The sequence below is a fragment of the Cataglyphis hispanica genome, chromosome 20 (assembly GCF_021464435.1).
Source record: "Cataglyphis hispanica isolate Lineage 1 chromosome 20, ULB_Chis1_1.0, whole genome shotgun sequence".
NCBI lineage: Eukaryota > Metazoa > Arthropoda > Insecta > Hymenoptera > Formicidae > Cataglyphis > Cataglyphis hispanica.
In genome coordinates this window covers 5092650-5108490 of record NC_065973.1, presented here as the reverse complement: position 1 = coordinate 5108490, position 15841 = coordinate 5092650, and the positions used below count along the sequence as shown (strand labels likewise).

General features: G+C 29.3%; 1 protein-coding gene across 4 annotated transcripts in view; it reads left to right on the top strand.

The window, feature by feature from the left end:
• The window catches only part of LOC126857127 (solute carrier organic anion transporter family member 4A1), a 28583-nt gene extending 12763 nt beyond the window's left edge, over positions 1–15820 (top strand). For 3 of the 4 annotated variants that reach the window (XM_050606277.1, XM_050606278.1, XM_050606276.1), the window contains 11 exons: positions 318–537; positions 1150–1318; positions 2358–2496; positions 2850–3027; positions 3781–3883; positions 6551–6672; positions 6792–7055; positions 11861–12062; positions 12181–12331; positions 14121–14503; positions 14843–15820. In XM_050606277.1, coding sequence (XP_050462234.1) covers positions 318–537; positions 1150–1318; positions 2358–2496; positions 2850–3027; positions 3781–3883; positions 6551–6672; positions 6792–7055; positions 11861–12062; positions 12181–12331; positions 14121–14503; positions 14843–15029 — 2118 coding nt within the window. In that variant the 3' untranslated portion in view covers positions 15030–15820. The remainder of the gene's footprint in view (positions 1–317; positions 538–1149; positions 1319–2357; positions 2497–2849; positions 3028–3780; positions 3884–6550; positions 6673–6791; positions 7056–11860; positions 12063–12180; positions 12332–14120; positions 14504–14842) is intronic. The other variant, XR_007688447.1, reaches the window with a different exon arrangement.
• Positions 15821–15841: the final 21 nt, after the last annotated feature.

The following is a 15841-nucleotide window of genomic DNA, read 5'->3' as shown; positions in this document are numbered from 1 at the left end:
CAATTAATTGAAAAAAAAATATAGATTGGAAGTTTATACTTATGTTAGTTTATAATCATCAATATATAGACTAAAACGCGTGCAGACGACTCAGGATCATATAGGTCATAGATTGTAGCACATTTTCTCTTTTTTTACTTATGTTAGAGACAATCATATCATTCGCGAGCATTGAGAATCCAGTGATACCATTTTGTTACTTTATCTCCATATGCACATTCAACATCAATTTAAACTCTCGAAGAAAATGTTGCCACAAAAACAGTATGCAAAATTATTTACTGATAAAAATAAATTCTTATTGATGTAATTTACAGTCGGGAGTTCCGAATATGCATGAGACTCTCTCTAGTTTTCCGGAACAATTTGGAGATGGTCCGAGGAAACCGGAAATAAAGTCAGAAATTCTGAAAGAAACGGATAGGACTATGGACAATCTAAAGTGCGGTTGGTATTGGTTCAGACCAATTTGTTTACAGAAATTTCGCACAGCGAAATGGGCGCTTTTCTGGTTATGTTGGGCCGGGGCTATGCAGGGTATGTATTATATTAGTGTATTATATAGTTTATCATTTTTCGTCATATTGTTTAGTCCATTTTTAAAAAAGGCATGTTAAATCGATACTCACAAGTATTGTCTCTTTTCCGCGATGCTGATTAGTTATCTTGACACTGCGCTGTGTATTGCTTTATATCAATAAAAATCTGTCATGGTTGAGTGACGCATTTGATATTTCATAGTACAAATATTTAATATGTGTATATAATTTTAATTTAATTGATTTTCGAAAAACGGTAACAATATGTAAATAATTTTATATATTTATGCGTGTTTTCCTATGTATGAAAAACTTAATTAACGCTGTTAATAATTAAATCATTTGATTTTGAAAGAACATGATTAAAATTATAGGAAAATATAATTATAATAGAATAGACCTTTGTCCTTCGGAAATCATAATTTTTCATATGTCAATAGCATATATAATTAAGATTTTCAGCAATCTCAAAAGTATATATATATATATATATATATATATATATATATATCCTTTAATTTAAAATAATATTCGAGCAATAAATATTACAAAGTTGATTCTGCATCGCAAGCGAGCCATTAATTTGTTCATTATACTTTCATTATTTTAGGAATGGTCGTAAATGGATTTGTAAATGTTGTCATAACGACGATAGAGAAAAGATTTGGATTAAAATCATCGGAATCGGGGTTAATAGCGGGTGGATATGATATTGCTAGCTTCCTTCTTCTCGTACCAGTAAGCTATCTTGGTGGCCGTGCGAAAGCATCGAAACCGAGGTACGCATGCATGTATATCGCCATAGCGCCATTATCTTATGCATTAATATTAATACCAACTTCTGTACGAGGATTCTCATAAATATTAATCTTAGTGTCAGTCTATCCGATATTGTCGGCGTTAATCTCTATTCCGTTTTTTGTCACTACGACATCTTCGAACTTTCGCTCGTATAATCGACAATCGATAGTATGAAGATTTTAAACTTGAACGGTGGAGGCACGACGTCGACGAAGATTGACTTTTTATAAAATATACTTTGCTTAACTGAAAAAAATAATCTATTAAAAAAATAATAAAAATATTTAGAAAAAAACTTTATAAAATAATATCACAATTTTGATTATATTGTTTTAAAATTTTAAGTAAATTGTTTTTCCTAAAAAAGATTGCAGGGGAAAATTGAGATTTGAGAAATTGAATCTGTAAAATCAATATAACCATGCAAAAGTATAGAAAAATAATGCAGTAGTACTTAAAATTTAAAATTATTAAATTATATAAATTTATTAAAAGCTTAATGATAAAAGTACACTATTTTTTTACTTATTTATAATAATTTTCTCAACTTTTAGATTTTTATCTTTTAGATTTAATTCTTTTAAATTTGATTAAAAAGCGCTAGTTGCATACTTTTAAAAGTTGACATTTTTAATGCAAGGCTTTTTATGAAACGCAGTTGTAAAAAATAATATAAATTACATTAACCAATTGATTCTCATATATTTTGAATTAATATTTGAAACAAATATATTATATTATATATACAGATTATATATGTGAATACAAATATATTCATTTACAAAAAATCTAATCTAATTTTATTAATCACGCAATGCAAGAAAAGCAATGGAGATAAACATAAAAGCAGATTTCAAAATTTACAAACATAAACATATATAAAATAACGTATATTTAAATTAACACAATTTTTCTCTTTTATATGATTCAATTTTAAAGGTAATACTTATCTTGGGTTATAAAACAAGTTTTAAATTTATTTAGTTTGTAATAGATGTGTATTATAAAATGTCGTAGGTATATCGGCGTAGGAATTCTAGTCCTAGGTATTGGAAGTTTGCTGTTTGCATCTCCACATTATCTTGCTGGACCATATAGAGGAGATCAGCAAACAGAAAATGTATGCCAAAGTATCACTAATACGTCGAGCCATTCGGTAAGTGACTTGAGTATCATAAATTATAATATACATCATGTATTCAAATTGTTTATTCACATATGAAGTTTAATTTTCATAGCATGATAAGTTTTACACAATCGAGAAGAGATTAATACTCTTTAATAATAAATATTTATGTATACATATGAAGTAGATACATATTAAATTCTCAAATTTTAAATTAAATTTTCATGATACGATAATGAACACAATGCATAATTAAAGCGTGCGTGACTAATCGAAACTTGTTTGTAATTTCGTGCTTTTCTCGATTTCCACTTCTATTCATGTAGTTTGCCTAGTGAACCAACGACGCCAGATTTATCATTATTTCGGCCACTCATTGTCAGATATCCTGCACGGATCAATCTACCGTTCAAGCGGAGCTAGAGCCTTACAGTGGCGTGTACTTAACCATATTTCTGGTAGCACAGCTGTTACATGGTGCCGGTGCGGCACCTTTTTATACACTCGGGGTGACATATTTAGACGAAAATGTTTCAAAAAAAATGTCCTCAGTGTATTTAGGTAAGACATGATTTAACGCATGTATTACAATGTTATATATACAGGGTGTCCCAGAATTAAACTGATAAACTTTAGCTGATTACAAAGAATACAAAAACAAGCTAATTTTGCCAATAAATTTTGCTAAAAAATTTGCATGTCAGCAAACGAGCTGTTTTGGCATTAGGAAATCAAAAACTAACAAGGGAACTTTGCAAATCCAAAAATTCTAATCTTGCTGAAACTTTACACACATGTAAGAAGGGGAGAGGGGGAAGGAATAAATAAAATGAATTTAAAAATTTTCAGTTGTGATCCAAAAACGATTCTGAGGAAATTACCTCTCATATATAGAGCGATTTTTTGCTTTTCTCGATATATCTCGAAAATTATTTGAGATATCAAAAAATGTTTTACACAAAAAAGTTTCACGGTAAAAACACTTCTATTTAACTTACATTAATAAAATTTTGAAAAAATAATTTTTTTTGAAGATTTTTGTCTTCGTTAATCTTTGATCTAGAGCCAAAACGGCTTATTTGCGGTTATGGCTTATTGACAAAATTCACTTGTTTTGACGTTTTTTACAATTACTTGAAGTTTATCGGTTTAATTCTGGGACACTTTGTATACACACACACACACACACACACAAAGTGTCCCATTGATATGACATATATATATATATATATATATATATATATATATATATATATATGTTATATAAATTTTTTAATTGATCAGTTTTAACATGCAAGTAAAATATATTGTCAGGTATTTATTATACTATGGCCATAATAGGACCTGCATTAGGTTACGTTATCGGTGGTGAACTATTGAAAATTTACACGGACTTTCTCACGGTAGATTCCACAACGTAAGTATTTAAATATTTAGACAAGCATAAATAGATTTATATGACATTGTTATCTTTTTTAAACAAATTACATTTATATTTACACTTAAGATTAAAAAGGATTATAAAATGTGAAGAAAAAAATAAATATTCTATAATATTTATAAAAGATCGTTGAACGAAAGAAAAAATGTATGACAATATACTAACGAAATTTGTCTTTTCTATTTGTCATGTTATAAGCGTATTTTCTACTTTTTTTCCTCCTAACACACGAAAACAGGCGTTTAGTCGTGCGTCAACTTTATTAAATTCTCGCGAGGATTTATTGGCTGTTTGCGCCAATTTGTCTGACGGCACATATGTGTATACATATATGACCGTATGTACGAAAATGATTACACGTATGTCGACGTGCAGTTTGAAATAGAATAACTCACTGATCTGATGGTATGCAAATGCGCATATTCGCGCGTATTTTGTGACTAGAATTCGAAGACCGTACATGTAATAATCATTCCTGATAGAGGCTTTGATGTCGATAGGAAATATTCCCAGTACTACTAATCTTAAATAACGCAAAAAATAAATAAAATTTAATAATCAAATTGCCCCGCTCTCTAATCGATTTCCAAGATAATTATCGAACAATGTAAAGCTTTGATTTTGATTTTATATTATTATATACATGATATTTAAGTGAAAAAAATTTATTCAAGGAATATGAAAAATGCAGTCATTTGCTTTGTGTAACGCATTGATGTTGTTAAAAATATTCTTCGGGATCATTAGAGCGTATAATGGGCCGAGATTAATAGCGCGTGTAACTTCACTCATATATAATATAGTCCATAGAGAAAATGTCAAGCGGTGAACCAATATTTGACGATGACGCTGATGTTACTCTTCAAAACTGTCGGTTCATCCCCCGGTACTTAAGATACAATCAAGTTCCATTTGTCTACGCGTCTCCCCGTGGGCTCTCCCCTATTACTTATACTACCCTTCATCGACTGTTGAGTCTCTGTACCGCGCGAGAATCAAATTAATTGTTACCAAAGCGACAATTTTTTTTTATAATATATACCTGCGAATCCGTCAGCAAATCAAGCTTCAAAATCTTGATTTTTTAAAAATGACTTTAAAAGAGTTTATCATTTTTTCAAATAGATTGTTAAAAAAATATTAATTATTTACTTTCGAGGCTAAATTATTATTTTGAAACATATTCAAAAATTTTATTCCCTTTATGTGGAATAAGTAAAATCATAATGAAAGTAAATCGCGATGCAGTTTTACATATCACATACATAAAATGGCATTTTTACGGTTGCAATTATTTTTTCTCTTTTACAAGAAGCGCGATTCTCGAGAAAAAGAACGTAAAAGTGAGGCGAAATTATTCGCGCAGAGCATTGCCCTCCTACTGTTGCTCGTGAAAGTCGTTATACATATGCCGCGTTTAATTTCACAGATAAATGAAAAGTTTTGTCGGAGAAACAGAGGCAGATGCAGTTATAGCCCCAAGCTGGGACTAGGAGGTGAACTAGGACTCCTCTATGTATATTTTCCCCAGTTTTATCACTTTTGAATTTCCTTCTACAATAAGTTTCACTGTAACTATATTCACGTGCTGCTTCTCTAGCAAAGGAATCGAGCGTTATACAAATTGTTCCAACTTTTCCGAACCGGATATTGATTTTTTTCTCAGATGAATAGATACATCTCGATTTTATTATATTTTTTTTTTCACCATTTATTTGTTAGGGAAATATACTGCATATACTAATATTAATATAAATATATTTTAATACACGCTTTACGATTGAAACAAACATTCGTAAGAATTTGTTTACGTTTATAAAATATTCAAAAGCATTATAATTGTTTGCTGTTGATATTAATATTTATTTAAATAATATGATTTGTAAGCTTTTTTATCTTGTTTTAAAATCTTTTATATTATGAAAACCTCTTCTCACTTCAGCAAAAGAAGATGCTTTCTTTTCTCTATAGAAAAACAATATTTTTCTTTTATTATTTTTGCTATAATTGATCGATAATTATGCATTGCAAATTTGTTTGGACCAATTATTACGCATTGAGATTTGATAAAATTGACAGAATTATATTCACTATCAGTTGAATGATTATGTTACCAAAGTGCCATGCAAAAAGGAATATATGCAGTTTCTCGTATTTTATAATTAGTAGAAAAAGTGATATAAGCCAGTTGAAAATTTTTAAGTGCGCGAAATTAAGTCATTGACAGATGAAAAATTAGATTATAATACGTAAATAATAAAATTTACACATGTAATGTTTTAAATATACTTTTTTTTTATAGATTATTTTCTTCTTTTAGTTTTTTAGTTTTTTAGTTTACTTTTTTAGTTATCTAGAAAAGTTAGTCAAATATTTTTGTTTAAATTGACCCATTCACAAAGTAAAAATTGAAGAAATTAATCAATAGCCTAGTTTTTATATTTATATCTATTTCTTTTATATAAAAATTTAAAATAAATAACCTATATTAGGATCTTATATAGGACCTATATTAGGACCTTATATAGGATTCATATATACATATGTATATACATAAAAAGAACAGATTTTAAATTTATTTCAAAAAAATATATTTTTCCAATATTGCTTAATTTATTGCACCCTGAAATTGTTAAATTTTAGAATTGGATTAACTCCTGATAGTAATGTTTGGATTGGAGCATGGTGGATTGGATTTTTGGCTGCAGCTGTTATTTGCTTCATCATTGCAGTACCCGTTTTGGCATTTCCAGCAGCTTTACCAGGTATAATTATTCTTATGTTCTTTTAGATATAAAATAATAATAAAATTAACTTAGAAATATCAGTAAAATTTAATATTCAATATAATTGAATTTTATAAAAAAATTAATAATTTGAATAGGATCAGAGGAATTAGCTAAAGATAAAGTGTCAGAGGCACACGAGAAATCGACCCGACCTTCTACTGCGGAAACAGGGAAAGTGTTTTCCAAAATACGAGAGCTACCACGTGCTCTGACCGAATTGCTTGGAAATCCAGCATTTTTTATGCTGAATTTGGCAGGTGCCAGTGAAGGATTGCTGATTGCCGGATTTGCTGCCTTTCTACCAAAATTGATTGAAAATCAATTCAGCGTCAATGCTAGTTCGGCTGCATTGTTAATGGGTAAATAATAAACAACTACATTAAATAATAAAAAAAGAGTAGCAGAGCCAAATTGTCTGTGCATGTATTAATAAGATTAAACAAAAAATAGATAGTTTAAACATTTCGGTTTACAGTTTCTTCAGTAATACAGGGAAATGTAGAATAAAACCGGATACAGTTTTGAATTTGTTTTTCTACAAAAAATCAGAGAGTAAAAAAAATTTTGCTGACCGTTAATAATCTTTAGTGGATCTTAAACTATAAGAAAATTAGCTGCTGAAAAAAAATATTTGGCTACCAAGACTAATAAGATTTTTTTGTAGAAGTCAAAATACCCGGTTTTGCCCTATCGGTAGAATACAACCGGGTACCCATTTGAAAACGTATCACACACAACGTGCAATTACAAAATTAAAATTTATTTGAATCAAATTATAATATAGAGATGTATTCTATTGACAAAAATCATGACTAAAGATACATTCTTGTTTTACATTGCTGCAGGACTTTCTTATCTAATTTTTTAATTTTAAAAGATTTTTTTAGTGGTTTTTTATTAGTAGTTTTTGTTTCCAACTGCTTTTTATAAGAAGACAAAATCAAAATAACAATTTTTTCTCTTTTCATTATATTCTTTTTTTATTTTATGTAGATACCCGATTTTGCCGCAACACGAGGAAAATAACAATTATGGCGGCTGTATATTCCAGCATACAAAGTGACGATTAAAACTAGAGCGATATACTCTCTAATTTTTACAGAATGCAATGCTGCATTTACAGATGCTGTGTGTAGTAAAAGTCCATAACAACTCGATTTTTTTAGCCTAGAAATTTTGAACTTTTCTCAAAAAGAAAATATTGTATGCACGTGAGCATGTAGGCATCTCAAAATAATGATGGCATCAATCTATAACTAATAACACGAGTTAGCCAAAGATAGTATCACGAAGAAACAAGAGTTTATTTGACCTGCCTATCCGGTTTTATTCTACTTTCCTCTACATATAACAAGTATAAAACTACTTTAAAGTAATAACTTAAATTATCGTCGTAAAAGTTTTACAAAAGTTTAAATTTATCATTTTATTTATATCAGATTATCGCGTGCGGTTCGCGCGCGCTATCTATATTATTTTTTATTTGCATTTTTTATTAACATTACTGCATATACAGGATATTATAAAAAAAAACATACAAAGCACATCATCAGATCAAAATTGGGTAATTATGCAGTAAGGGAGGCAGCTCCAATTATCTTCATCTTGACATACGTTCTCAAGGACATAATTCTGAGTAACTTTTCCTTATAAATTAATCAGCGGTCTCTTATAGTTTCCGAGATATGCAATTTCAAAGTTTCACAGTTTTAATGCATTTTTTGTTATAAAATAAGGAAAAATAAAGTTTGTTTACGTTGTATTTGTGTAGAGCAGATGTGGAAAAAGTGTTTGGTTACATTTTCAGAGACAAGACTTTTTGGGTTTTTTCACTTTCCACGCAAAGCAAGGTTCAATGCAAACCTAATTGTCTAGTTTTTTGATACTCCTCCGTACCCAAGTAGAACAAAATCATAATAAGATCATGATGACATCAAGTAGAAGTCAATTTACAAAAAATCATTATAATGTCAATCGATACATTTTTATAGTGATTTTGTGATGAATTCTTGACATAACAATGATTTATGATGATTTTGTGATGAATTTTTGATATAACAATAATTTTATTTTTAGATTATTTTTAGATCATTTTTACGTCATTTTTTATCAATGATTTTTAAGAGACAAATAAAGTCATGATGATATCCTAATGATATCATTATGACTTTTGTGCTCTACTTAGGAGGAGAGGAACATACTGCTTCCATGTATATATTTTTTAATGCGAAATGAGGTTTCACATAGATTTACAACTTTCTACGCAAAGCTAAGTTCGACGCAAACTTATGTGCCTAATTTTTTGATAATGGAGCCCTTTTGTAGAGAGGGTAGAATTGACTCCACACATATACTTTTTAATGCAAAGTAAGGCTCCACATGAGTTTATAACTTTTCACTTTATATTTTCGCATTAGAAAGTATATACGTGGAAACAGTATGTTCTGCCTCTCCCTCCCTGCGGGGGCTCCACTATCAAAAAATTAGACACATAAGTTTGCGTTGAATCTCACTTCGCGTGGAAAGTGAAAAAATCTAAGGAGCTTTGTCCTTGGAAATGTAAACAAATACTTTTTTCACGTCTACTTTACACAAATACAACGTAAACAAACTTTATTTTTCCTTATTTTATAACAGAAAATACATTAATACTATGAAACTTTAAATATCTCAAAAACTATAAGAAACCACCAATTAATTTATAAGGAAAAGTAACTCAGAATTATGTCCTTGATAACATATGTCAAGATGAAAATAATTGGAGCTGGTTCCCCTATACTGCATGATTACTCAAAATTGAAACAATCCAAATTGAAAAATTCTGAACTATTTTTTGATTTATTTGCTTTCTTTTCCTTTTTATACGATGTTAAAATTAGTTAATCAGTGCTTGTCTACACAACAGAAAGCCGTCTTGCTATTCCGATCTCCGCTTTATCTTCCTTGTTTTCCACTGTAAATAGACGCTCATTAGCTAATTTTAACATATAATAACAAAAAAAAGCATAAATCAAAAATGGCTCAGAAACTTTTCGATTTGGACTGTTGTATCTAATGGAATGCTGCATGTATGTTTTTTCAGTTCATCCCGTTTTTATACAATTGTCTTTTTATACAATTGTAAAATTCTTATATAATTGTAAAATTAAAAATTTATATATTGTGATCTATTAATTACAAAATTACCATAAGCAAGTGTCCCTATCAGTATTATATCATCGTGAAGATATTTCATGAAGCATATTTCGACAGTTCATACAGCTTGACAATTCAATTTTATAATAATTAAGAAATAATTTATATAAATAAAGATCTTAGAAAGAATTTATATAAATAAAAATTTATATAAATCAAGATTCTTTCCAATAAGTTTTAAAACCTTTAATATAATTTTATATTTATAAATAAATTAGAATACTTTGTGTTACATTCTATTTTTAGTAGTAATAGATTACAAACATAAAGAAAAAATTTGTGAAAAATAAGAAGTGTTTAGCTTCAATAATATTTAGACAATATTCGGACATTATTCACTTTAAAAATTTAATAACAGCTTATTAAAGTTTATAATTAAAGTTAAAAAATACATTTTTAGATCATTCAAAATTTATCAAATTTATTGCAGTGCAACGTAATTATTCTTGCATGCAAAATTATATAAATGAAATATTGTTATGCAAATAAATATTATTATGTAAATAAATTATAATATATTATGTAAATAAATTATGATATATTATGTAAATAAATTATATGTACGTATTGTATAATAAATACGCAATATGCAATGTACTTAATAATCTCTAGAAAATTTCCATCGATTTTTTATTTATATATAGAAGATATTTTGATTAATCGTTGATTAAATCAGCCGTTTGGTAACATTAAAATCGGATCAATGAATTAAACAATATTTTCAATCTCTTTGTAAAATGTATTTTTTAACTTTAATTATAAATTTTAGTATACTGTTATTAAATTCTTAAAGTAACTATTGTCCAAATATTGTCTAAACGATAATAAGAAATTAAACACTTCTTATTTTTCAGGAATGCTTTATGTCTGCGATCTATTACTGAAAATAGAATATAACACAAAGTTCTAATTCATTCTATTTCTAAATATTAAAAATTATAACAGCGATTTTAAAACTTATTCTAAAGAATCTATTTATATAAATTTATTTATATAAATTATTTCTTAATTATCATAAGATATCGAATTGTCAAGCTTCACAAATTGTCAATCAAAATATATACGACTTCCATGATGACAGCTATTTATGAAGTAAGCATAGCGAGAAAATCAATTAGCATCGCGGAAAAGAAACAACAATATGTCAATAACATTCCTTTTTAGAGAGAGATTTCACTCAATCTTGACATTACATTTTCAACTTGCATTATATTATCTCTCGGCAATCGCAATGTACCGAACAATAAGATTTTTGTCTAAGTTTTTGCGATTTGTCATCGTATCGCTGTTTCTCATTGTATATTTTGCGTTTTTTAATATACTCCGATCTGTACTCAGATCTGCATTCATGAGTGAATTAAGTTTATGGGTCTTTCACTATACTTTCACATCCACTTGTTTTACTCATCGCATTTAATTATAAATGCAATCACTCTTTATTGCACATTTTTGAAAGAACGTTGTGGTTGATAATTTGAACTTTTTTCTTACTTACTTTATTTTTTGATTTTCTCGTGCAGGATGCTCCTCTGCTATGCTAACTTTCTGCTGAATTTGTATATTACTGAAAAGAATCTAGATCAGTTGTAATCAAAATGTTTAAACTGTATGGTATTTTTTTGTACGAATCTTATTAATGTATGCATTGACAACTGCATCTAACTCTCTATTAGTCTTTTTCTTATTATTTGATTTATATCTCTATAATTGTCACATTAACTTTTTTTACAATTAAATCAATAATTCACACTATGATTAGTATGAACACAATCTCGCATATGCGCGTACAATGACTGTGTAGAATTATTTTTATAAAGTTTTAAAAAAGCGTGATATAATATCAAAGAAAATAACGCAAAAAATAAACAAATCAATTTTCGATAATTATCGAGAAATAAAATGTTTAAAAATTACTGCTTTGGCTCATATAATGAAACGAAATTTCTCTCTCTTTCTCTCGTTTCCTTAGGATTAGTAACCGTACCGGCAGGGGGTGGTGGTACTTTTCTCGGAGGTTACCTGATAAAACGTTTCAATTTGCCCTGTTCTGGCATTTTGAAATTTTGTCTATTGGCAACGGCTGCCTGCGTCGCTTTTACATTATGCTTTGCTTTAAACTGTCCAAACATAGACTTCGCCGGATTAACTGTTCCTTATCAAAATATCACAAGGTTTGTACAATTGATAAATTCATCTAATAACAATGAATTAATAGATTATTGTAAATTGTTATTAGAATATAACTCATTTGATTGCGTTTCTTACTCAAATTGTGATATCTTATTACAGAAAAATTTCATTATCTGTGGAAAACATCTGCAACAATGGCTGCGGATGCTCAAAATTACAATTTGATCCTGTATGCGGCGTTGATGGAATAACATATTATTCACCATGCTACGCTGGATGTCATCGTGAAACATCAATAAAGGATGTTAAAGTTAGTGTCAAATTCTATATATCTTTCTTTTTAAATTATATATAGGGTCTTCCACCAAAAGTGACCAACTTTTATTTTATCTTTTAAATTAAAAGAGATAGACCGTAACAAATATATATATATATATATATATATATATATATATATATATATATATATATATACAGGGTCTGGTAATAATTGCCCCATCCGTAATGTGTAGATAGAGCGAATTAAACCAAGTAATGTCCTTTACCATTTTTTTGTGTAACGCTTAATAAAAGAATTATTATTGAGTAAAGTTTGGCTAATCATTGCCGATCTTTAGTTGGGTGCAGGTTGGGAACTGTGCTGTGACAGTTGAACATTCACGCACATTACCAGGCATGCGGTTCACCGACGTACGCCCGGCTAAAGATCAGCGATGATTGGCCAAACTTTACTCAATAACAATTCTTTTATTAAGCGTTATACAAAGAATTGGTAAAGAACTTTCCTGCTTGGTTTAATCCGCTCAATCTGCACATTATGGGTGGGGCAATTATTATCAAACACCTGTATATTATACAGGATGTCCGGAAACTTTTGATACAAAGTGTGAAGATAGATTGGGCTAAACTGAGTCGAAAAGTCCTGTACCATTTTGTAAAATTTGCAATAATTATTGCGTTATTAGTTAAAATATGTGAGTTAATGAGCGCAGTGTGCGTTGAGATGCTTGAGTATATATATATATATATATATATATATATATATATATATATATATATATACATAATTTTTTTTATAATAATATGGATATATTGATATGACAACATGACACATGTCAATCTCTAATGCACGAGTCAGAAGTTGGCCATAATACAGATAGTGAAAAGGTAGACATAGCACATGATATTTCAAGTCGATAAAACTCATGTAATATGTAAAATATTTACATATGTAATACATATTTATATATGTAAATATGTACATTGTTGTATTCGTTTTAAACAGCGCTGCAACTTTTATCATATCAAAATATCCACATTATTAAAAAAAAAAAATTATGCATATTTTTCCGTTTGTTAACATAGATAGTTGTTGAAAGCAAGCACTATTCTCATAAAAGAGTTCAGTTTAAATCATTTAATTTGATATACAATATTTGTCTATCTCTTTTAGTTTAAAAGATAAAAGGAGCTATTTTTGGTCACTTGACGGCCATTTCGCCGAATATACAGGATGTTCCACAATTAGACCAACAAATTTCAGGTGGTTATAAAGGACATTAAATCAAGCTAATTTTATCAATAAACCCGTGTTTGCAAATGAGTCGTTTTGGCACTAGAGAATCAAAGACTAACAAGAGCAAAAATCTTTAAAAAAATTATTTTTAAAATTTTATTAATGTGATTAAATAGAGGTGTTTTTGTTATAAAACTTTTATAAAACATTTTTTGATATCTTGAATAATTTTTGAGAAAAGCGGAAACCCACTTTACATAGAGGGGTGATTTCATCTCTTAGAATTGTTTTTGGGTCGCAACTGGAAATTTCTAAATTCATTTCTCTAACCCCTCCCTCCCTATATGTGTGTAAAGTTTCATCAAAATCAGAATTTTTGGGTTCATAAGATTATTAGTCTTTAATTCTTTAGGTAGGCTAGATTTGGCAATAGGCCAAAATGGCTTATTTGCGGACATGGGTTTATTGACCAAATTGTCTTGTTTTGATATTTTTTATAACTATTTGAAATTTGTCGGTGCAATGCTGTTTTACATTTTACTTGTCCGTAAAAATAAATTTTATGGCCTTAATTTTTTTATAGATATACATGAATTGTAGTTGCATTCATTCACCAGCGATGAATTTAACAACCGAAGATAGTGGCGACATTATTCATTACCAAGCTATCAACACTACTTGTGGAAGCACGTGCTCATATCTATGGTTGTTTATCGTTTTGGCATTTTGCAATATGTTTATGACTTTTTTATGTACAATGCCAGCACTTTCATCTACATTGCGAGTTGTTCGAGACGATCAGAGATCGTTTGCTTTAGGCATACAATGGATCAAAGTTCGGATTTTGGGAACAATACCAGCACCGATGGTATTTGGCGCTCTTATAGATGATACTTGCATTTTATGGAACGAAACGTGCGATGGTAGAGGAGCATGTCTCGCATATGACAATTATTATATGAGCAGGTAAGCAAATTACACGCGGTGATGGCTCGTATGTAAGATTCATATTTCAATCCTAAGATTCGAATTCGCGATTTGCGACACACATACACACACGCACACGCACACGCACACGCACACGCACACGCACACGCACACGCACACACACACACGCGCACACACACACACACACACACACGCACACGCACACGCACACGCACACGCACACGCACACGCACACGCACACGCACACGCACACGCACACGCACACGCACACGCACACGCACACGCACACGCACACATATATATATATATATATATATATATATATATATATATATATTTTCTTTTTCTTTTTTTCAGATACATGCTTGCTCTAGCATTTATTGGAAAAGTAGCTTCGCTTCTTTTCTTTTTCCTAGCATGGTGGACATATATCCCACCCAGAAATAGAGACATCGATCAAAATTCGCGGCAGCAAACTACTGCTACTTTAACGTTGAGCGACACATCTCAAGAAGTTCAAATAGTACCAGCCACGATAGCATAAATTTATTTTGTTTTTTAGAAAATTAAATTCTCTTACACTATTACTTTATAGAAATATGGTAGAAATAATTACAGTTTATTTGTTTATTAGACGGATAAACAAATGTTTCAGCATATCTTTTTTTAGTAGGACAAACTGTGAGACATAAAATGATTCCAATGTACAACAAGTCATCACAAATGCATAAGCAAATATTAATGGGATAAATGTTTATATGTTAATAGAGCGCTCGTGAAAAAATGGAAGAGTATGAAAACTCTTTCTTGCGCGTTAAAAATGCAACAAATTTTTGATAATCCTACTTACTTGATAACTATACTTAAGGTTTGGAAGACAATCAAATGATATTAAAACAAATTCCAATTATTGTGATAAAGATTTTATAAAATCCAAAGCTTTTGCATCTTCCTCTTTCTCTATAATAAACAAACCGCCATGCTGTTAAGAGCACAGATCAATTTAGGCACTTTTAAAATAAAGAAGAACTTCCAAGCCTTAACTTATAATGTAAATTTTTATAATCCTAACATTTACAAATTGCCAATTAAAATTAGTTAGACCTATATTTCCTATAATGATAAATATTGATATTACTATGTATCCGAAAAGAAAAACACAAACTCATAAATTTTGGAGACATTTCTGCAAATATATCAATACTTTGATGATTGTCTAATATATCATCGATTTGATATCAAATTTTTTACTGTAATTATTTTTGTTAAATGGAAGAAATGCTAATTTGCCTAGAATATTTATACATGTCATGAATAAAAAACTATTGAGATATATACAGTTTAAATTTTATTTTT